The sequence below is a fragment of the Lepisosteus oculatus genome, chromosome 3, assembly GCF_040954835.1.
Source record: "Lepisosteus oculatus isolate fLepOcu1 chromosome 3, fLepOcu1.hap2, whole genome shotgun sequence".
Classification (NCBI taxonomy): Eukaryota; Metazoa; Chordata; class Actinopteri; order Semionotiformes; family Lepisosteidae; genus Lepisosteus; species Lepisosteus oculatus.
In genome coordinates, this window is record NC_090698.1 from 47,520,483 (window position 1) to 47,546,287 (window position 25,805).

Below are 25,805 nucleotides of genomic sequence, written 5' to 3' on the forward strand. Positions count from 1 at the left end.
TTACTGTATGTGTAATTTACATAAAGTAACTACAAACAAGGCTTTCTTGACCACTTGCTGATATAAATCTGTAAGAGTTATGGCAATCAAATTGCTGTGATTTTGGAATTAAAACTTTTGTAACACTAGCAAGGTCTGTTGCAAAATGAGAACTAGCTCCAACATGCAGGTTAAAAATCACCTAATTTTATATTACTACAGAACAATACATTAAAGAATTTGTAAAATTCTGTTTAAAACTGATGTGATTGTTTCTGTTGAGTTGTTGATTAAGCATAATGTACTGTATGTCAACTTCTGTGTTGAAGAGATACTGGGGATGTTCTATTTATTTATCTTGGCAAACCTTAATTTAGATAAACAATATTGTACCTGTTAAGTCAAATTTACAGTCCAGAATACATAAAAAATATGACTGACCCAGCCATCACAAGTTATAAAACAATCACTCAGTTGTGGGTTTTTATATGCTAAATATTTAAAATATTTTCTTAAACAGTGAGTTTATAGACTGACGTGATTATTGAATCAGTTTAAGTTTTGATTTAATACAAGCAAAAGTAAAAAAAGATAGCCGTCTTCAAACCTGTTCATTTCTTAAAACAACACTAATCTGTCTCCCCAAATACAAAGGAAGCTTTGAAGTATTAAACTGAAATGGTTATTTGTCGGATGAACACTATAATTATAAGTGTTCTACATAGCCTAGGTTTACAAGGAATATAAAAACATAGTTCTACATCCTCCAGTGTTTATAGTCTTGTAAACTCAGACAATACAAGTGAGCAAGATCTGAAAATTTTCCGACATCAAACAGCAGTGGAAATTATTCTTATATGGCTGTTATGATTGAACTCAAGTTGAACTTTACCTGGCTTATGCGAAAAGCCGAGCAAACGCTTACATTTATTTTTATTCAAGCATCAAGCCACAATTTGCTTAGAGATTTAAATAAACTCATTTATCATGAAATGAAGACACATATTTTTTTATTTTTACATGTGGTTTGGATCAAATTTTGGTAGAGGACATGTTTTTGGCAAATATACTGTATGACCCAATTAAATTATAAGATAAAGAAAAATAAGTTTTGCATTTGGCAAGCATTGTAAATGTCACAGCTGACATTTTATTTAATACTGTACTTCTTTAGTGCATGACATTTTATTTAATACTGCTTTCGTACAGAACAATATCAGTTAGGTTATGCTATGATTCAAACTTGATGACTTTAAGCTAAAGCCCTTGAATGGTAGTAAATGTTCTCTATTAATACTTGATACAATCTGATTTTTTCTTACTTTAAACTTTAAAGACTGCAGCACTAAAGTATTGAATTTTGTGGTTTTCAGAACTTTTAAGATTTTGGCTGTTGGTTACAGACTAGCATTTTATAGCTATATAGTGTATGGCATATCACTTTTTACTGAACAAAATGTTGCTGTCTTCAAAACTTTAAAATCTGGAACTAAAGTATTTTTGTTAGCGTTGATTATTTAGAATGAATGTAGGACATTATCTAGCTGTAAACAGCAATATTTTTTCACATTACACTAGGTTATGGCATATTTCCTGGAGGGGTATGTCATGTGCCACTACAGATCTTGGCACTTCCTGTTTATGGGCCACAAGAAAAAATGTCTATTTTTATAGCTTCCTGTCTCCTGGGATAAGTCATTACCTTATATATTGAGTCAACAGAATTGGGTTTTTCAGCAAGACTACCTTGACAGACTAATGCAGGAAATTCACCCTCGCACCCCTTTTCACCAAAGAAACATGCCAAAAGTACCTCTGGCTAGCAATGTTGAGCAGCTTCAGATCTGTAACAAAGTGGAGTATACTGTAGCTCTTGACTATCCAAACACTGACCACATGAATTCCTTTGACATTTGCGGTAATGTGAAAGTCAGCAGCACACTATGTATAACAGAAAGCAAATGCAGATTCACCTTCTAACACAATAATCAACAAACTGGTCGGATTCAATAGATATTAACCATCAAAGAGGTTTACAAGATTAAAAGACCCAACCATCAAAGTATTTGTATGTAAAGTATTGCCTTTAAGTAATCATAAGCTTGTGAGGCTGTTAGTTATCTGTTAATATCTGGTGCAAAGCAAAGTGATGCATGACAGGCAGAACATACATTAGGGGCTGCATGAACACCTCTTCCAACAAATGGCTGTTAGTGGTTACTTGTATAATAACTTACTTTCCAGTAATAATTGGTTCTGATCTCTGAGAAACCAAAGGAGGTCTCAGTTGGTAGTTATTCCTAATAATAGGGACAGAATGATCAAAAAAGCATCTGGGAATTCAGAGAGATGAAACAGGCAATGCACAGCACATGTTTTTAGAAAAAAAATAATTTTTGACTCATACTGCTGGGACATGGAAAAGCTTTCAATTTTTAAATGAAAATTAACATATTAAAATGACTGAAATATTATCAAGAAAATTATCCTCTGCTAATTAGAGTGCTATGATATAAGTTGGAAATTTGTCCCATCCCACCCATCACAATTACAATAAAAAATGTGGTTGTCATTTTGGGACATTAGTTCTACTTAGGAACACCCTACAGTTCACCTACCAGCCCAGTGTTGGTGTGGAGGATGCAATCATCTACAGTACATGCTGCAAAGGGCCTACTCACACCTGGACAAGGCTGGCAACACTGAGGATTACAAGTTTGCCATATATGTGTATAATGAAAGCAAAACAATGAAAAAGATAGACCATTGCAAAATGTTTAAAACTTTTGCTCAAAAATATAAATTCATAAAGGAGGTCATATTAAATCTTTATTTGAAATGAGCACATTTCAACCTATCTTTCAGCTGTCTGTATTATGAACATTTATAACACATTACTCTGTTTATGTATTGTATTTTTTAGAAAAATGAAGTATATGGATTTTGAATATTGATTGCATGTTTTTGAACCATTGTAAATAATTGATAGTTGCAGACTGTGATACACTAAAGTGATTCTGTTGCACCAGCCCTAAATCACCTCATATATGAGAATGCAAACTGGGCACAAGTAATGAGGTGATTAAACCTGTTGAATATCTAGCCTGACAAAAATGAAAAAAAAAGAAAAACCTAGAAAGGACCCAATATGCCCCACTTATCAAATCACTTTACCTTTATGTCAATATCGTCAGCTAGACTAAACCAGCAAGTTCAGTGTTGCTAGTTGCTCAGGGTGCAACACAGCCAACATTCAAGCTACCATCCAAGTAAAATGTTTCGGGCAGGAGAGTTTAGTTACTACAGAACTCTACTTGTAGATATTGTTGGCAACTTGGCTGCACAGTGCTACACTGAACAGGTCTTGGGACCTCACTTGCTGTTTAAGTGTGCTCATCTTCTTACGACAATATTCTATGGACAGTGCACACCCTCATGGTACTAGTGACACAGTGGTTGTCTAGTAGCAGTTATGCTGTGGTTGCTCTACCCAAAAGACTTTGTAATCTGTTGAACATTTGCTGGATGGCCAGAGCCGATATCTGTGGCATCTAGGGCTAAGAGACCAGTGAATTGCCATGTGCTTGTCCAGACCTTGTCTATGAGAGGGACACTACAGAATCCCACAAGACAGCATCTGCAACCTGGTGCAATGCACACCTCAAAGATCTATGGCTCTATTGCATTGGTTGCAACATGTTACTAGCCTGAAACATTCACAATTCACCCCATGTGGATAAACCCTGTCAATAATAAATGCTAATCTGCATTATGCATTTACCTATGTAATGTCTGTTCAACAGAAAATTGCTGCTGTAGTTCTAAGTCATACTGTATGATGCTTTTGATGCTTGATGTACAGTACATGCTGTATTGAACTCTGTTTAAAATGTTCATTTTAAAAAATTGTAATTCATGATTAATTTAGAGCTGTTCTTTGTAAACTCCAAGCAACATACGGTGTTTATATGCAAAGCTTGCAAGCCAAGATTTTTTAAGAGTGATGCATCATGTGTTATTGGCCAGATACTGTATGTTCTCTCTGCTTTGTGTGAAGACTGCTGTCGAGATACAGTAATATTATCATTTTATATGAATGCAAAATGCAGCAATTCTATACTTAATACATTTCTCTTCAAATGAAATCGGTCTTTTGCCATGGTAAACACCAAAACCCTATATTGTATCCTGCAGGTCAGGTCTGTTCAAAATCCTAGATACAGTAATACACATGAAATGGGATGCTTTGCCAAAACCAAAGCACAGTGCATTCAGTTTCAATCTAGACTGCTCAGAGAGATAAATCATTAGCAGACATCATAACGACTTTCTTATTTCACTCTCTTTACCATAGATGACAATAATTCTAAACTGATGCAGAGACTCATGCAGCACTACAGATGGTTCTGTGTGCCATGAATGATACTGAATTTTGTTTTGTCCTTTTTAAAAAATCAATGTATTTAATATTATGTATTTTGTAAATTCATTTCACGTAAATGTCTTAGTTTAAATTATATTTAAATGCCAATTTATGGAAAATATTACTTTAATATTATAATATTATATCAATTGTTTTATTCCTTTCATATCTTTTCATATATTTTTATTCCTTTCATATCTTAAGTCTCTTTGTACTGTGCAGGGCTCTATAAAATACTGTATCACACACCTTTTTCGAAAGATGCTTTTTTCTTGCTTAAAAACTCTGATGACTTTCAGATGACTTTATGATCTCATTTCTTTGAAAAATTGACATTTCACTGAAAGAAAATACAGTGTGCTAAAATGACAGTGCGTAATCAATGGTTTGTTTGTGTTAATGCGTGCAGGCTCAAAAGATTTTATGTCAGTAGTAGGAACATGAAGATACTTACATAAACAGTTCTGTCTGCTTTAAATATTCCCAGTTTTTAGTGTTTTGGAAATTTACTTAACTAAACAAATATTTAGTAAATTAAAGTACAGTGAATGAAAAAAAAGAGTTTGGAAAGTTTGTACAAAATAAGCTACAGTATTGTTTGGTTACTAAAGATTGTTGATTTAGGAATCTATGCATAATAAATAATCATAGTTTTGGCTCCAGTCTACATTACTGGATATCACAGAACTGTAACAAAATTTACTTTATATTATCACAGTTCATGATTTTGCTTGCCAGATCTCAGGAACCTAGATAATTTAAATGAAGAAAGGGAAACCATTACACTTTACTTAGACTGTGCCTGACTAACTAGTATCACAGCAACAACAAATAAGTGAAATACAAGTTCTTGAATTTGAAACAAAACTATTTCTAAGTCTTTCTATGTCTTGAATAGTATTGGAATACTGGTACACCCCAATGTAGTGTAAGAAAGTCTTGCTTATTATTTAATACACTCTGTTTAAAGACAACTTAATCCAGCAGCCTTTCAAGTTCAAAACCACACCTCATGAATCAGAACTGAACCCTTGAAAACAAAAGGTACAATTCTAAATTGTTTAACATTTACTGTAAACAGAAAAGTAAAGTAATAAAAACATATAATGTAATAATGCACTATAATAAAATTACATTTTTAATATTACTATTATTTGCAATGTTGTCAATTACATGTTTAATATAATATATAATTAATAATTAAAAATATATGTATTCATTAAAACAACAAAGGTCTCAACCTGCAGCAATGGAGAAGCAGCTTATGATACCTTGTTTATTGTGTTCATAATTGTCTCTAAAATTGCGTCATCAATGTTCATTTTTCCTCACTGTAATCAGAATTAACCATTTACGGCCTGAGCAGACACTAAGTCAAAGTTCAACACAAACATCAACACCTCCAACCTGTGAAACATATACTGTATACATACACGAAGAAAAGAAAAGGAAGTCACAAATACATCTTAGAAAATTTGAATGTAAAAATAAATAAATGGAATTTTTTAACTGAAGTTTGGGATGGATAATAACAATATCTAGCAATATCAAACGCACACAACTGTACACAATCACCATCATTTCAGAAATTTGGTATACTGTATATCAAACACAAATACTTTTCTTCGCATTTGTCTAAAGGATTCCTCCTCCACCCATCACCACCTTGTACCTAAAGTATCCATTGGCTCTCTTCTCTCTGAGTGGGGTTTGAGCCTTCTCATCCCATGGCCAAGAGGCTACCTATTAACCAAGCGGGTTAAGCCAAACCTATCTCACCAAGTATTCCAAACATTCACAAAGCATTCAATGCTTGGATGATGTTGTCCTTAGTGAAATGAAAATTATTTCTCGATTAAAGGTTGTGGTCTGGTCTGTATCTACAGTAGGCTTTAGAAGAGTAAGGCAATAAGTAAAATGTAACCATTTGCAATTTCTCATACTTTCTTGTATGTCTGTGTAAAGAGGGTTCAGAGACAACAAACCATGTTTAGAGCTATTATTGTTACTTTATTATAAATGTCATTAATAGAAAATACTAGCACTACTGTATTTTCTCTTCCATAGGAAAGACACTTTCAAATACACACAACACTGATTCTCCACACGCCATACCTAGAAAAAGGCAGACATAATGTGCTTTCCTGACGTTCTTTGAACATTTACAGTAGCTGCAACATCATTCATCAGCTGCTGAGTGTGCATGGTGTAAAAAAAAGTAGATTCCTCAATTACACTTACATGTCACTGGCAATCGAGGAGTTCCTGGACATGGATTTGGGTGAGAGGTCATAGTCACTGTCTGAGCGGTACAGGAAGGACTCCCTCCGCTGGCTGTGCACAAAGTTGGCCTGGAGGATGAGCCCTGACCCAGGGCTGGTCATTGGATCCAGGGGACTCCTTCCTGAAGATGTGCCATTATCCACATCAAAACTGTTGGAGAAGCAGAAAAAGATAGTTACCTATTGTGGTACTGTTATTATTGTATTCTGCTGCTGTACTGTATGTATACAGGTATGTTATATAAGTTGTTTTACTTATCAGATTTAATTATATGGACAACTGAAAATGCAAAGAGTTATCAATCTTATCAAAGGATTTGGGGAATGATCTACACAACTTGGCTTTTCATGGCTGTTTCGGTTTCCAAATAAACATCAAAATTCAAAATAAAACAAAAGAAAATGTATTTTTACTTCCTTTAACTAGCAAAATAGCAAAGTAGCAAAATCATGTCACAGTGGCATTTCCGTGTGAGACGTGTTTTAAAATGCTCAGAATCTTCTGTTTATAAACTATAAAATTATTTAAGCAGGGTACTATTTGAACAGGGTTCATCTACTGAATACAACTGAGTCTTCATGGGTTTTATATTTAAATTCAGGCATTCAGTATGTCAAGACAGACCATGTTTACATGTAATTTAAAATAAAAAAACAAAGCAAGATAAAATAAAAACTGAACATTTTGTCGTTATCATTTTTTTCCTTTGGAGCTGCTTTATGGAACCACGTGATTGAAAGACATGGCTGACATGCACACACACAAAGAGTGTATTGTAAACCTTTGTTAATTCTCACTGCCAGAGAATCAAGGAATTAGCAGCATTGGGGCCTAGTTGCACAGCTCCACACCCTGCAGCAATCGTGCTTTAAAAAGAACTCTTATTTTCATGTTATGCAACTGTTCACCTTTGCAAAAGACCTGTAGGGGTCACTCTTGTCATGCATTTATGAGCAGGTTTATCGCAGTAATACAACCTCAACAGAAGTTTCTACAATAAAGTTATTTTTCAATATGACATAATCATAGCAGTAATATTAGCCTTATTGTAGAAGGACTGCAGGATATGGTGTTGAAATAAGCTAATAATGGTGTTGAAATGTGAAATAAACATATTTAAACAAATATATTTGTGTGAAGCGCCACAGTACTTTGAAACTTAGTATTTGCAAATTATCTTTATGTTCTAAATATTTTTCCTCTCCACAATCAAAATGTTTACAATTTACAGTGCACAAAACAGTTCCAAATATAGCAAACTTTTTAGGAGAACTGGACAGCTGCCAGCAGTCTGAAGTAGCAGTGTCTATATTTTCATCAAACACCTGGATCATCCTAAACCAGACTAAAAGCTATGCAAGACCTAATAACTTACAGTAGGCACTCTAAATTCTCTCCCAACTTTTAATACAATTAAACAAATTCATTTACAAAGCAATGTACTGTACATTTCTCAGTTTCAGACTAAGTGAGTCCAAACATACTGTATACAGTACTTAGTGGTTTTGTTATCCTGACAAAATATAAAAGCACATACATTCAAATTGGAATTTTACACTTTACTGAGTGCAGTTCTGTCATCAGCAATTACGTTGTTGCTTACTGTCATGTCGAGGCTTAAGTGAGTAATGAAAGGATTAAGCCAAATAACGAACAGACGACGCACAATTTCACCCTGAACTGCATGTGTCTGTTTTTTATTAACCCACTAAGCCTTCTGTCAAAAAGAGATGCGATAATGCCAATGGAAATTTAAGTCTCTGTGGAATAAAACACGTCAAAATGCCTGTTATTAGTCTAGACTTATTCAGCCAACACGCAGGTTAAAGAAAAGCAGCAGCACTGACCCACTGAATATCAAAACTACTTTGGGAGGTTAAGAAATATTTGGTGAAGTACGTTTTTTATTTATGTGTTGGATGACAGGAAAATAAAATGTAAACTAAATTCCTCTGATTATTTAGCGTCATAGAAGGATGCAGAGCTATAAACAAGGATAGTGGAATAAAAGTGGAATTTCTGGGTTACTAAGGTCAGAAACTTTTTTGTAGATTATCTCCTTAAATTAAGTAATGTCTCCTAATTGAAAATCTAGGCAGACAGGTAAGGGCATAAGTATTCTATAATTGTGTCTAGAGAATTTTGAAAAGAGAGTTAAGTCTTTGAACAAATAAGGAAGTCTGCTGGACTGAAATACAACTTTTTTATTTTCTCGGGTAAAATAGCAAGGTTTTAGATTTTTGTTAACATACATATTATACAGCATATTGCACAGATATGATATAATTTCTGAATATTTCTCATAGTTTATATATAATAAAATATTCTAAACATAATTTAATTCACATACCTGTAGCTTTTCACAGTACAGGAGGAGTGATCACTGATAACTCCCGTTCATGTTTGTATCTCTCTGTATAATCATTGGTGATGATTAATAAGAATAGGCTATGGCAGATAAAGGCTTAAAAACTTGGCTAGCCCAACTCAGTTAAGGTAAACCCCAGCTTTACTTCAGTGTGTTGTGAAACACCAGAGAATCCTTTGGGATTGTCTCGTACCTATTTTGAAATGTAATCCCAGGACAATCAAATATAGATTCTTGACGCAATATCTAGGGATTCCCCAGTGACGTAAACCATTCTAATAAAATGAACTGCAAGTTAATCCTCGGCAAATCCTTTATCTGATACTGATAGCCTGGTGGGTTATGACGAGCTAATAAAATCCATTTCTCTGTCCCCAAAATGAAACAAGTAGATCTGTGTGGCATTGCTTCCATTTTCAAATACAGTACTGTATGTATGTATAGTATGGATCAACAACATGTAGAAAGATTAAAATAAATAAAGTATACTCTTATTATTGCGAGAAAAGACCAAATGCATTAACTTGTGATTATTTGTAAAGATCTGTCAAATGAATAATTCCATAATGTGAATTATACTTCATTTTCTAGATTTATTCAGCTGCAAACATCCTTGGTAACATTTGTAAGTTTTCAGATGCCTTGCATGTTCTATTAACGGAACCTCCATTCATCTTGCAAGTGGCTTTAGTTAATAAAATTCTGTCTTTAACCTGTGAGTGACATTGGCAGATAATAGGATAGAAATGATAATACGAGGCAACTATTTGAAAGATAATGGTAATTACAAACCAACCATATCTGACCTCATCTCTGAGACTACAGCACAACCGGACAGTGTGAAATACCTTTCTGAAAAAGCACCCCTTTCATCACTATATACTTTAAGGAAGATCTGCACAGACCTTGTGTAAAATCTATAAAAAGCATATAATACTTTATAGCATGTGTTAAGTAGAGAAAGAACTAAATTTTGCGGAATATTTCACTTCTGCCCTATACTGTACATACAGTATGCCTGTATCCACTGAAAAGCAATTAACCTACTGTACTCCAGCGATCCTCCCCCCAGTTTTTACTTTTATAATTGCATCATTTTATTAGCTTATCTGAGAGAACATCTTGTCCAAAGGTATCCAGGCATGCTTCTTTTACTCAGTGATGCCTTGATATCTAAATCCTAACAAATGGAATGAATATAACTGATTGAACTTCAAATTAGATTATGTTCCCAAATCTATTAAGTATACATATTAAAATCTGAATTATTCATGCATATTCAGTCACTTAAATGCAATGTGTGCACAGCGGTTTTTGTTGTTTCTTATGGTTACTCTGGGAGGCATAATGTACATTCAAAAACAATTCTTTTTGACTGTTTTGTTACAAACATTTAATTATCTGTTAATGGTTTATTGTAAAAAAGGATCTGCTGGACATTATGAAAAAGTGTCAGGCTTTTAAAATAAAACAAAAAAAACATATTCTATATATGCTGTACAGTATATACTTCAACCAGCTGATCTCACCCAACTACTGTATAATACGTTAGAATGCTTAGAAAAGCAGTACTAAAATTACTAGGCAAGAAACTGGCAGAGATTGTCCAGCTGTTTTTTGAATTATTTGGATTTCTTGCTAAAAAACACAGTCAAGAATCCCCCCAAAAAATCACCATGTAAATGTCCTTATAAAAAAGAATGATTAATATATACAGGTTAAGGTAAATTCAATGACAGTTTATGACATCATGAATGAGTAAATAGTTCTTTTAGCCTAGATTATATTTTTAATGAGTAACATTATAGTTTAGCCAAATACTCACCACCAGCTTTAGCATTCATAGACACAGGCAGAACAAAACATGTGTGAAAATAGTCATATTAAAGTAAATGTAAAACATATAAATATTAAGTATTGTATATATGTTTACATTTAAATGTTTTAGTATACATATGTATTTGTATTCTAAAACAAAATATATTTTAAAGTACATATTGAAGATGTTTTGTAATCAAGGATATGTATATCAAGAATTCTGCAAGACATTGTTTATTATGTTTCTTATCCATACAGTATAAGAAGGATTTCTCCATCCTCTGTATAATAGTGTGCTGACACAGCTCTCAGTGGGGCATATCACAGTACCTATCACTGTTACACTCTGCAGCCAGGCACATTACTCTTCAAACCCTTCAGCATAAATTATAAATCAGACTCACCCACTTCCTTATCACATTAATCTGCGAAACCAGCAACAGGGTTCTCATATTTAGGCCCTGAGGTCATCTCTGAAAGTATAGGCTTCGAAATACAGTAAAGCACAAGTAAGGCCACAGCAGATTTTTCAGTAATGAAAATCTGTCAAAAGTCGTCAGACCAAACATATAGCAAAAATGCACTGCCAGATGAAACCACACTTTTTTGCACCATTGGTGAAATCACTTGATGAAAGGGAGAAGCAGGTGACATATTCAAATACTGTATACTGTATCTTGTCTTTTTCTTTTTGTTTGGTAATCTCTGCAAAAGTTGCAGAAGCTGTAAATTGTATCCTTATTCTGAGAGGCTGAGATGGAAAACAAATTAGAGTAGAGTAGTGCTGAATAGATACTGTAGAATTTCTCAGGCAAAGAAATGGAACACATTTGACTCATCTACATCCAATAAAAGCTGATGAAAACTGTAAAAGCCTCTGAAGTAACAACACAGCAGAGGTGTCATACACTGAAGTTCCCCAAATGCTGTGGTGACACATTTTAAAATAAATACTACAAAATATTTGGGATGTCTTGATGAATGTCATTCCATTCAGTCATTTTGATCTCACACAATTTGTGCAGACAGGCAGAGACTTAAAAATAACAAACATTTTCTTTTTGTTGGCTGCAATTTGCCTTTGATGCATTCTTCAATAATAATACATTCTTCATCTCGTTGCTGCACAATGTCCAATGTGCTTCCTGTTTCTGACCTTATAATTGTCTTAGGAGATCTGGTATAAAGGTATAAAGCCTATTTAGATCACAGGTACAAAAAACAGTGTTTGAAAGAAAATACTCTGATCTCTTTTTCTGTTCCAGCTGGAGTCAACACTACATTTTGCATTTTCTGTAGTGTATAAGGCTTATTTCATGTTCCTAAGATGTTAACTACATGAATTCAGATAGGTTTACTTGAACAAAATGTTTAAATTTAATTTAAAGCACTGTGAAACAAGGCCCATGCAGAAACATCACTATAGCTGCAACTGCTAAGCTCTAGACTTTCTGGAAAAAAAAGGAGGCCAGTGCCTCTAGTTCACATGATCTAAACTTAGCCTTTCCTTCAGGGTAAAGTTGTCAATCCTATTGTGTAAATATCAATTGAAACCTAAACCAGCTTTGCCTTCCATAACATTAAACTGACTACAGGTTTAAGCTCTTAAGTAGAAAGCAATTTTTTTTTAATTCCTGGAATTGAAAAGTAAAAATATTTTTTTTTTGTGAGTTCCCAAAATACACGTGAAGTCACTACTAATAATATACTCTCTGTTCTATAAGTATATAATATATATGCATTTTATGTTTTAGAGATAAGACACCTTCATGGCTGTGATACACTGCAGTGACTGAAAACTACTCTAGGTGCTATATCACATCATTGTGAAAAACAAAAAAATAAAGCACAAAATGGAACCAATACAGTATGTCCTGCTTATCAAGATACACTCCTTTGTGCCAACAGTATGTTGTAGGCTGGATAAGTCAACACACTACTGTTGCTCAACATCTGGGGTGTTCAGAGCCAAGAGATTCTAAACAAGCACATGCTTGTTTGACTCTGTGAGAGAAATGGTACGCTGTTCCGTAAGACATCATCTATAGTCTGGACAAAATGTTCATTTCTCATTTTCCTTTAATTCGTGTTCATTTTCCTTTTGATGTTTAATATGTGTATTCAGTATATCTTTCTTTATGATCGTGAACAAAGAAAAACTGAAAACAACAAAATAGAAAAACAACCTGAACAACTATGAAGTAACTTCAGCAAGTTATGAAAGGGTACTACTCACACCTAATCTGAATGCTAAAAACAAACTGAGTCATTTCAAAGTAACAAGAGATAATCCTGAGTTAATGTTCTACTAACAGAGTGACAGGCTTTGGGATAACCTTTTATGAACATTGTTCATATACAGGTATCTTTCTCGTTCTGGTAGATTTATGTGTGTTGGCCATATTTTTGAAAGGTGCAATTGATATTTTTCATTTTCACTTTTTTTTTAAATGCTATGTATCTTTTTGGATGAAGATAAGATCAGATAGATTTTTTTTAAGATCAGTTCTAATGTATTTTGAAAACATTTTTTTAGCTGCATGTGAATGAGTCAACTAAATTTGTAGCTTTCTTTCATGTCTACTTTACTGTATTTTTATTAACGGACGTACAGTATATTCCATTTTTGTCTCTATATGTCCATATACCTGAGTGATACCAGGGACACCAAAAGCCCTCTCTACTGGGGCAAATAATGAGGTGAGCAGCCCAACTGCATACCTCATGGGTATAAATCTTGGGGATAACGTATGAGTAGCTAATTAAACAGAACCCACTTCTGTGAGAGGTGGGATGAATCTGAAGCACCCCGTGGAACCTTGCAAACGCTAGACATACAGAAGCTGGAATAGAACCTAAGGCCCTGAAGCCGCAAAGTAGCAGTGCTAACCACCACTTTGCACTTTGACGCTCCCCCCTCACAAAAATTTATATACTCTTTAACCTTATATAGCTGTGGTTATCATCGCTGCTTCTCACTGCTGGAGCCTTGAGTTTAATTCCGGGCCTGGGGTGGGTCTGTGTGGAGTTTGTATGTTCTCCCCATGTTCCCATGTATTTCCTCCAGGTGCACCTATTTCGTCTCACAGCAAAAGTATACTGTTGGATTCGTTCATTGGCTTCTGGGAAAATTAGCAGTGATGTGAGTATGTGGGTGTTTCTGTTTGGGTCTCCCCTGTGATGTACTGAAGTCCTGTCCAGGGTGTACTCTGCCTTTCCCCTGTTGCTTGCTAGGTTAAGCTCCAGCTCCTCTGCAACCCTAAATTGGAAGAAACAGTTAGAAAATGGATGAATGGATATGTATTGATTGTTTGAATAGAGTAGACTTGAAGTGCTAATTATTTATCACTTGCTAGCTACCGCACATACTTTAACTACAAATTTGGTTGTGAGTTACTTGAGCTCTTTATCTGTACCAGATCTCTATATTGACTTGGGAGATTAGAAAGCTCAGTTCCATTAACTTAATAATTTTCATAAATATATAACCTGTTTTTTTTTTAAAACAACTTTCCGTTCATGAAAAAAACCAAAAACATAAGAGTGAGTTGAGACTGAAAATCCAGCCAGGGCTTAATTTAAATTATTCTACTGTTTCAGACATGAGAGCACATCGTCTTGTTCTGTATTTGAGATGATTAGTTCACTCTCTCTCTCTCTCTCTCCCCATTCCAGTGAACGTGTTGATGAACCCCATAAATGATGCTAGACTAAAAAAAAATGCAATGGATCTTGTTTTGTAGTACGACTATTTTTTTTAAAGAATGCATACTGTATGTATTACTACTATTAAAAATTATTATTGTTATTATCCAGTAGAATGCTTTCCTCACATCATTCCATCTCCTATGTTTTGTGAACCTTGATAGTGATAGTGCTAGAGTTTCTAACATTATTCACAGCCACAGATGACAGCAGCTTGAATTAATATCTTTCTGCAGGTTTATGTCCTTCAGTTTTCAGAAGGTTCTGTTCTATCACATAAAAGGATGAGAAAAAAGAGAAAAGTGTTTTGATATTACTTGGGATTTTTATCCCTTGTAAGAAAAAATAAATATACTTACTTATAGTATATGTACTGTTAAAATAGGTCTTTTAAAAATGTCAGTACAAAACAGGAGGCTTTTTTTTTGTCATAGCGGCACAAAAGCAACATAATAAGCATTTAAAAAGCAATTTATAATTTTACCCTCTAAGATGCTGCGAAATTGTCAGGAAAACATCCAAAGTTCTCATGTACGCTATTGTTAAAAGGTGCTATAGATATTTACAGGCTTCAGTAGCTCAGTGCTGGTCATATTCAGTTTTCCTCCTGAGTTCTGTCCAGAAGCAGTGTTGAGATTTCAGGCTATCCAAAGCTTTTTAACGTGTCAGGGCTCACCTGCCCACCAAGTGGCAGATAAGAGATGACAACTGGCTTATTTTTATAGGTGTTGAAGCAGTGCATGAAGAAGAAAGCTGCAATGCCATTGATGATGCCCTTGGCCTATATTTGGAGTCCACTGCAGGATGGCATAAATGCTTCAGCAAATTGGAGAAGAGCAGTGCCATTTAAAATCCAGAGGCTAAACAAGGAGTGCATTTCTACAACATCAGTTTGCCAACTCAGACAAACATATACAGTAGTATGACACAGTCTGCTTTCACAGAGAATTACAGAATGCCTGTGATAATGTTCAAGTAGCATTTTATATTACTATATAGATTAATTGAACTTTGTTATTATTAAATAACCCCATTTTAATTATAAATATTGAGGCATACTAAAGCTGAGGATATTTATTGATTATTACTGCTCGGAAAACCATCCAGAGATGAACATCAACAAGGTACATACAGTACATTCCTGTCACATACAGTACCAACAGGCTAGAATAATTAGATCTGTTTAACCTTGAGCAGAGACATTTAACTACAAGGGGACTGGATTCAAGTATTCAAAATCCTCAATGGTATTAACAAAGTAAACATCATAAATGTCATCAGAATCAACAGGAAAACATAAATCAGTGGACACAGATAGAAACTGAGAAGAATCGTTTTGTTAAAGCTGATACTCTGACTTCTTTCAAGAAACGTCTGAATAAGACCAAATAGCTACTAAAGTCCAAGCTTTACTACAAACTTAAACTTAAGCTTTCCTACTGTATTATTTTATGAACCTGCTCAGTTAATTAGCCTTTGTGAAAACTACAAAAGACAATAAGTGGAGTTTTTATTTAGGAGTTTTTTTTTCTTCTGAAGTGTCAAAGGGGTGAAACAGAGAAGAAAAATACATTGTATAATTTGCTTAAGAAGGTTATAATCATGTCAGATTAAAAACTCCTACTTGCTGAAGACTAATCAGTGGAGCAAGATCCTCACACTTCTCTCAGTAGTGGGCATGAAGAAGCATGTCTGCCAATCTAAGTGTCTGTAATTAGTGACTTAGTGGCAATTTGGTGACATGCAGATTAAACTTGTTTCAATGTCCTGGAACATATGGGCATCTACAGTACTTGGCAGCATTCAGCCAAACTTTCCCTCCCTCTTTCTTCACCTGGCAGATGCATTAGCTGTGACAAACGTAGATAAATAATGGGAACATTACTCTTCATGAGCCTGCTTTTGTCTCTTTACAGTAGTCACTTCTAGCTCACACACTGCTCCTTTAGGATGGCAAGAACGTTGTGGCATTCTTTTGGCATTTTCTTGTGTCAGGTTTTCACCCCTTTAATTTTAGATCTTGTATCTTGGATTAAATCTTGAATCTGAATCTGAATTTTTCTCTGAGTTGTGATTAAGTATTCTTTTGAAAAGGAAAAATACCTGGGACAGTGAAAGTAATCCCACATGAGGCTTCTCTATTTCTGATAGAAGGGGTAGACCATTTCTCCAGATAAGATTCTCTTCAGTATTATTGGGTATTTTAGTAGACTTTCTAGGTAGACCTGCAGCTTATTGGTAACAGAGTGTCAGCAGAGTGTTGGTAAAGTCTAGAACATGGGGAAAGTCTAGAACTCTGTACTCAATTTTAGGTTGATGCCAAACTACAGGCTTCTTTCAATGCCACACATCAGGTACAGTACCAGTGACCGATATATCTGCGTCCGTATATATTTTATATTAAAGAAAACATCTATATCTTTACAATAATTTATTTAGCTCCAAAGCACACATTATACAGTAAGTTTACACTCCAAACGTTTGCTGTACACACATCACTAAGATACTTAGTCACAAAGCAATGCAGTTGATACAAAAATTGTAATAACATTTCTACATGGTGCTGGAAGGCTGAATTTTAGATTAGTTAAACAACCCATTTTAGCATTGATTTTACAGAGTTGCTGAAGGATGCAGTCTGAAGCTTCTTCAGATGTTGTCACAACACTATAGAAGCTATAGATGTACACTGTAAATAATCAGTTAACATTTACATCCGTTTAACTGCCTAAAAAATTACCATCTCCAACACCAAGTACGAAAACAACAGAGATTACATCCCATTAGGGCAGCTCTTAAAGTCCCAGGAAAGCACAAAACAGCAGAATCATAGTTAATGAGGCTCACATCACCAGCAGTTTCTTAGGCACTGTGCAAAGAAAGGTAAATAAAGCACTATAGAGAGCTAGCTATTACAGTCAAAGGTGGCAGATTAAGACTTGGTGGATGGATTACCTTTTCTCTAAAACTCAGAGACATGAAATAAATGTTAAATAATAAACGATTGCAAAACCTCAACATTTACAGTTCTGCTGCACTTTGGTGTTGGCTGCAATTCCTTGCATTGAGTCCTAATAGAAATAATACATTACCAAAAAGAAATCTTTCAGCTGTCTTAAAAGTTACTAGTTTACTGACTATTGTTTTGGAGATTAACAGATACCACTGTGGAAATGGTCATCAAGTTAATCAACCTTTATTTAAGGAGGTTTTCTTTGAAGCCTGACAATAATAAATAACAACATATCCAATGTTGGATATCAGGGAAAGACAGCCTGATCTACAGTAATCAGTGTCTAGGGGCTTTCCACTTCTTTGATTAAGATGTTGAATGCTCCTAGACAAAGTTGTTCATTGGTCTTCTAGTTAAATTTGTGCTTGAAATCTGATTGACTGAGAAACCTTACAGCGATACATTTAGATGTATTTATTTGGATTTCATGAGAACTACTATTATTGGACCCAGTCAGAGGCCATATTTTTTAAAATTATGTATTTATTCATTTCCATTTTTTGCTTTATGTTCTGTACATTGGGTACAGTATGTAACACACTTTAAGTACTACTTCATAGTGTCATTACTACAAGGTTTAAAGCAACAATATGTCAAAATGGTTCAGGGTTCTGAATACTGTATTCTAAGTACATGTACAGTACAGTATATCCAGGAGTATAGAAGGTTCATAAAAAACCCACACCAGCTAATCTCTTGGACATTACTTTTTGCTGTAACTTCCTCAATTACTACATAATTGGAAAAAGAGACAAATGAGACCAAATAAGTCCATGACTCTATTAAATACAGCCAGAAGACCCGTGTAGTCACTCAAAATAATAAAATACTAGCAGTGTTCCAGTCTAATGGTCAAGACACAGTCGCAGAATAGAGTCAAATCTAACGAGTGAACACTTCAAACATTACAGCATCTGTATGAAAAGTTACAAGACTCTTCTTAAAGAAGCACTAAACGAATCACATGTACTGTGCCAACATGTCTGCAGAGGAGAAAGAAAGGTCTAGCTCAACATCATCTTCTGGCCTGATGGATCAAAATGTGAATTGCTTCCAAAGCAGGACTCAAACTTCATACTGAAATGAAAAGGACAGCATTATAATAAAAGTCCGTTGCACCTACTGTCAAACATGATGGTGTTTTATTGAAGTGTAATCCTAGTGGTGCTCTTTAAGGGCTGGATCAAACTATGATGGTATAAAATATGTCTCTTCACATTTCAACTAGACACCAATATAAAGAAATTTCAGCAGCAAAGTTTCTAGAGTGGAAATGGATCAAGAAAACAGCACTGCCCATCACAGGCACTTGATCTCAGTCTAACTGAAGGAAGCTGCTGGTGCTTGGACACTCACCAATATGAATGTAATCAAGCCCTTTAATAGCCAAGAACGAAGAAAATGTAACAAGGCAGATTCCAAAAACCAGCACAAAAACAAAATAAATTGCTGTATTTGTTGTTTTTTCAAATCTGCTGGGATGCTCCTTGTGTATTACATGAACAGAAATGCTGTAGTTTTTGTCTTTGTATTCTTCAATCATGTCTTTTTTAGGACTTCTTTTTTTAGACGAACCAGGTATACCAGTATCCAGGTGTAAAGAGCAGCAAGTTACATAGGTAAATGAAATGATTATTCTGTATGTCTATACTATTTATGACTCAAATCTTAAAAATACAATATTTGGTTTGTATTTACTAAAGAGCAACTACCTTCAGCTAATTTAAAATAGCATTAGCAATGACTTTTTTTCTCAGACAAAACTAAGAAAAAATCATTAACTTCACCTAAGTATGTTCTTAATTAATTAAATGATTTTTGGCATTATGCTGCTTTAATGATCCTACAACACACTGCTCTTTTGAAGAAATAATGAGGCGAAGACACAACATGTACAGTATTTCTGTTGTAAGACTGACTGTACTGACTGCTCAGAATCAGTCAGCTCAGGTTAGAGTTTCATTTTTGGGGTGTCTAAATTCAAGTTTTTCTCACTTCATAGTTTCAGGTGAACAAACAAAGAATCTTGCCTTTCTTTATGAAATCCTCAAACTATTCAATAGTACATTACAATTTGTCCTTACATTTGTGTGCCGTAACTGTTCAATATAGAGACAGTACAAAGATCTGGGCACCTGCACTGACTTTAAACCCATTGCCGATCCTTTACAAAAATTGTAGTAAAAACCCAACTACTAATTATGCAATCTATTATTATTATTATTATTATTATTATTATTATTATTATTATTATTATTATTACTGTTACTATTCCTATTCCTATTACTATTGAATTAAAACAATATTAATATTTTTAGTATACTATACATTGATGTGTATTATGGTGCATTTTTAATATAAAAGAATTAGATAAACTGTAAAGTCGTACATATGAAGTTGAGTCCATAAGAACTGTGACATACAAAACATTCTTTGTGAATATGTGGTTAAAGAATTCTGTTGCTGAAAATCAGTCTGCTATTGTATAGATGTTAGTGTAATATTGCTGTCGAAACAATATACCCCTTAGGAATTAAGAATCCGATGGCACTTAATTGAATGATTCTGAAAAAGCAAGACAAGACAAAGTACTGTAAGAAGTGCAGACCATTTTTGGAACATTATCAAAATTCCACAGCCTTTTGTATTAAATAAAATGTGCTTATTATTTTTCTACTATTCTTTTGGATGCTTATTTTACTGTTTACATTTTTACTTGGGAGAGACGGTTTTAAAAAGACATAGAACAGCTGTAAGGTGATATTTACTCTACTCATGTTCTTGTGCAATACAATAAGAATAGGCAACTGAATATATTTTGCAATATACAGTACTGTACACAAAATTTCAAAATGATAGAAAAAAAAAACAGAAATAATTTTGTATCTTTCTGCATGCAATTTAGAACTTACTGGTATTCACCAGATACAATATACAGTACACCAGATAAAATGTATTCTACACTGACAGTGTGTTATCAATCGAAGGCAAGCAGAAGGAAAAGGAAACGAGCACAAACAACTTTACCATATCCCATCTGTATTCCTTAAAGAGCTGGTGGACCTGGATCTTGGTTTCATAATAATACTCATTTTGAGAATTAAACTCCCAGACTCTTGTTCAGTTGAATTTTCTGCCTTCTTTAATCCTTGGATGCCCACATTCTGATCCACATAATAAGAAGAATTAGGATGAAAACGTGTTCTTCAAGAAATCCATTTTGACAGCTGAAGAAATTCACTTGTTTAACTCATGAAATCAGTCAAGCCTGCGTGTCAGCAGCATTAGTCGTGCAACAGCGGCTCTCTTATTTCCACACTGGTGGTGGAGTTCCTTTCTGCTTTGCCTTTGCCTGAGGTCGTTGTGAGCTTCAGTCGGCGTGTTGTTTGAGTCACAGAGGAGCTCAATTGCTGAGGGAGATGCTAGTTCTACTGCAGCGTCACTATAAAAGCCAATGAAAATGTTTACAGGTCACAGGCACCCAAGAGAACCTTCTAGCTGTGACACAAGCACAAGCATATGAGGGCATAGCTTTGGAATTCCTGAATGGGATCTCTTTCTCAGTATGAGGAGATTATGAAAGGGGAAACAGTGTAATGAGGGAGGGAAAGAGAGAGAGGCAGGCACAGAGGGAGGGAAAAAAACTCTGTAAGCTACCCCGTAGGAGTCAAGGTAAGAAGATACTGTATATACAATACTGACAGTTTAATCTTATGTTATGGAAATGTTATTTTTACATGCCATCCTCTGCTGTGCAAAAGTCATAGACACTGTTCTTTTCACTAAGTGTCTTTCCTTATTTATGGAAATACAGAATGGCAATTCTGATACAGTAGATCTGTATTTTGCGGTACTAAAGCAGCCTTCTAGTTTTATAAATGGTTGGAAGGAACAAACGATGTTACTGATGAGAAGCACTTGACAATGAGTCAATTAGATCTGGTTGGCAAATATGATGAATAGACTACTGTAACAAATGTTAATACAGATGTTGTTATAATAGTTCAAAATGCTTGTTTAATCTTTCTTCAAACTTCATACCTGTATGTTAAACTTTAGATTGTATCCAATACATTGGCACAACAGTGTATAGTAGACTAAATCCAGCTCATTCTCAGCTGAAAGCAATCATACTGTATGCCACTCTGAGGCTTTGACATCAATAAAAGGAAAGAAAAGTCCATGAGGTTAATTCAAAGTGGCTATTCTTCACATGAGAAAATTACTGTTAAACTCTTGGGAGAAAGATACGTTTCCTAATTAGAATGAGCTTCAGTTACTACATGAAACCTAATTTATGTAAAGGAGGAGTACTATTTTAAAGTTTAATCTACAAACTTCTTTCTGAGAGAGAAACATAGATAATTCTATTTTTTCCACATCTACTGTACACTGCATACCAAAAGTAGAATGAAAACATCAAGATTAGTACAATTGTTCAATATTTATAATTCTACCTCTACATTAAAACACAAATGTTTGTTATTAATCAAAAAATAACATAAATGATACGACACTATTTATTTTTTGTTCCCTACACGTAAGTTAATTTTATGGTAAACATTTTTCCTTCTAGTACCACAGTCTGTGAAGACTCCACTTTGATGGCTTGTCTTTGACTGAGCTTCTTTGATTCACAGGGGTGGTGTCAGTTGTGCTGCAATCTGCTGTCCAGGATGAATCAGTAGGTAAACACTGTCTACACCACGGATTTACAATGAGCAATTTGACTTTGAATTTTCAGATAGTTAATAATTATGAAATCTTATTTGAAATATCACATCTATGCTCTGTTTTATCTTACTTAGATATTTATGGAACAGATTTTTGTATTGTACGACTGAGGGGATGTAAAAGTATTGTTTCAGAAGTCTAAGCCTAATTTAGTGTTTGTGGTCTTATCTGGCTGAATGAATCATTAATCTATAGAAAATGAATACATATTTTAATTTATTATATTAGCATATTTTGTTGAGTACAGAAATGGAATATTAGAGTAAGGGTGAGAAATAGCCATTCATCTAGATTCTGTGCCCTCAACTCCCTTTAACTTGTATAAAACCATTAACCTTTTATATGATTTTTCTTTTTTTCATAAGCCTGCATAGCAGTACCAATAAATTCATTAGCAGGTACAAGATACCTTGGTTCAGTAAATAACAGACTACAGCGCTCCCTTCTATGCTTAATAAAAGATTAATAAAAGATGCAAGTATGACTGAAAACTTTCCTTTACCTGGGACACATGGTTTGTCTGAAGCTTACTGAATACGCAAGCACTCCCCATGTGAGACATGTTAAAAGCCCCTCTGGAATCAGTCCAGAGATGAGTGACCAGATACAGTCCTGGGTTTAAAAAAATGCCCTGCACTGACAGGATAAAAGAACTGCATTTTTGGAGTCTGGAAAATAAAACCTGGAAGGTGTCAGAAAAGAAAACAGGAAAGTCAAGCTAGAGGACCTCTTCAGAATTACTGTAGCTCGGTGTTGTGCTATTTCCTATTTCATTATCCATTTTAATTTTCCTATATTGTATTTATTGCATTAATACATTTTCTGTAACATTCTTTGTATATTTACCTTATACATTTATCTTTTATTAAGATAATGGACTGTTTTTTAACCGTTTATGTTCACTGCATTGTTAGATTATTTATCTGTATCACAATGTTTGATTTTTTTATTGAGTGGTCCTGATGTGTTTGTCACTACACATGACTAAATAGTTCTGAGAATGACTTAAACCCAGAGAAAAAGGGGATCAGCTTTAACATTCACACAAGTCACAGGTTACTAATGTTTTCTGTAAAATTTGTTCTACTGTACACCCTACCAATACATTCATTACTTTGTTGTTTAAAAGGCAGTTTCCTAAATGTGTGTTTTCAAGCTGAAAGACCAAAGAGTTGTGGCATGAAGATATTTTCTTACATTGGATCATGAAGAGGAGAAAAGTGACAAAAAGACAGGCATCGATGGATATAACATACTGTATGATGTGTATTTGCACTAACAACACTTGTTTATTTTTTTATTATATGCAATTGAAACAACAATTAAATGCAGTGTATCAATTGAAACTGTTGCAATGTACAGTATATGTACATGGTGAGGAAATGGCCAGGCAAGATGAACAAAGAGGAAACATATTTTGAGCTCTATATTGAAGCTGCTTCAAGGGGAACAAACTCATTACAGATACAGTACATACTGTATATGCTGAAGAACAGAAATATTTTTGCTCTACTGTATATCGCTGCCATCATACCTGAGGAAAATATGAGATTGAGCTAAACACAAAATACCACTATTAATATTTTACCTTCTTATTCATCTGATACTTTATTGCACCATTAGGTGTAAAACATTATACACACTTATGAATCTGACATTTGTTCCTTCTAACAAACAAACTCAAGCTGTATGCCTACATAAAGAAAACAAACCGCTTCAATTCACTGAGTAAAAAAGGATGTATGTTCACTTTTTGTGTTTTTTCTTGGCTGAACCCCATTTTTAATTGAACACTTCTGTTAGAAAAAGCAATATTCGATGATCAAACAGAACACAGGGCAGGTTACTGTTTGACTGAGGCAACAAGGCAGATGGAAGAAGTGCCTCTCATCCACTTTATGAAGTTTCAGGTTAATTTTCTCAGGTTTTACATTAACATGTCCCTGGAACAGGTAAACAACTTTCTGATGATGTAACTGTGGCCACTTTCCCGTGAAAGATGCAGAACCACAGAACAAATGGCTTTTGTCAGTTTTATTTGCAAATCTTCAAATCCTGATATGACTGCTGAGTCTAATAGGGTATCTCAACACATCAAATCATTGTTTTTTTTAGTGCTGGATAAATTGTCATTAAATGTTTTTCAGCAAAACATAACTACTGTATCATCCCATTAAGAAGGTATAGAAACTTATTTTAATATTCTAGATTTTTTGTGGGAGGGATTCATAAGCAAATAAATCCACAGATGCTGAAACATTAGGTAAGTAGATTTTACAGTCGTAAAAACTCTTGCTAACCTAAAAATTGGGACGCTAACGTTTGGCATATTATTAGTGAGATCTAAAGCCAAAATGAGAGAAATACAAAAAACAAAGAATGAAAAGTCCGTGTAGAATATTGGTTTGAAATCTAGGGGATCCCTTTCATAATCCTTTTAGCTTTCAGGTTGGGGTGGGGATCTACCCTCTATTACAGTAACTGAATACATGTACTGTACAGTATGATACATGTAGTGAGTGCCAAAGAACAGAGAAGCATAGAGGTTCAATAGCGATAGCTCTACTATTCTGTTGATCACTGCTCTCATGAATGAGGAAAATGTGAGAGGGAATTTCCACCTCACACCTTCTTACTTTACACTTCTCGACACAGTCCTGCTTTCTGTTAAGGGGATGCCTACTGTATATCAGTGCCATGGGTGAGATTCAAGGAGTAAACCATGTGGGCTAGAGATGACATCCATGCAGGTTTTACAGTTGAGAAGCTCAACATGTCCATAATGTGTTGTGATGTTTTTCCCTCTGTGGTCTGCGGTATATTGGTTTTCCCTAGGGAATGCACATTCATTCTAGGTGCCACTTCACAGAAGTATAGTAAATAAACAGAAAATTAAACACAGACTAAAATTTATGACTCAATAAATACAAATCTTAGATTTACTCTTAGCCAAAGAGTTTGCTTCTCTAGTAAAGAGAAGCAAACATTTAACATCTGAAATGTAGTCATTGAAATGTATAATCAAAATCCTTGTAGTATTGAAGCAGCGAAAAAATACATCATGGTCATTAACAATATTTAAATCTGCATACTTAGTTACTACCTACAGTAAGGTACTTCATACCTAGTTATTGTATTCAAGGAGGTGTTTTAAATTATTTTGCCAGAAGGCTTACGAATCCAAATAACTATTGAAATGTACAAATAACAGTTTAAAATGAAAAAAAAAGTTAAATGGTAGAAAAACAACACAGGGTACAACAATATAGAAATTTAACTGGATAGTTACACTGTAATACATACTGATTGAAAACATACTACAAATAATAAATGTTCCTAGTAGTAGCAGAAGTGATAGCAGCTGTAGTAGTAGTAGCACATGTAGTATGTCTCTCTCAGTAGGGAATAAACTTCAAGTTCAATTAGTTTTAACAACAGATATCTGAGCTGCATTTTTGTGAGTCTGTTGTTGCATGTTGTAT

The 25,805-nt window shown here is 34.4% G+C and overlaps 1 protein-coding gene across 8 annotated transcripts in view; it reads right to left on the reverse strand.

The window, feature by feature from the left end:
- The window catches only part of pde4d (phosphodiesterase 4D, cAMP-specific), a 507,544-nt gene that overhangs the window by 63,351 nt on the left and 418,388 nt on the right, over window positions 1–25,805 (reverse strand). For 4 of the 8 annotated variants that reach the window (XM_015367790.2, XM_069187201.1, XM_015367814.2 and 1 more), the window contains 2 exons: window positions 6,644–6,835; window positions 2,217–2,279 (listed from right to left, as the gene is read on the reverse strand). In XM_015367790.2, the coding sequence (XP_015223276.2) occupies window positions 2,217–2,279; window positions 6,644–6,835 (255 nt within the window). Of the gene's footprint in view, window positions 1–2,216; window positions 2,280–2,597; window positions 2,661–6,643; window positions 6,836–20,616; window positions 21,158–25,805 lie in introns of those variants that run through there. The other 4 variants (XM_006626906.3, XM_015367796.2, XM_015367821.2 and 1 more) reach the window with 3 other exon arrangements.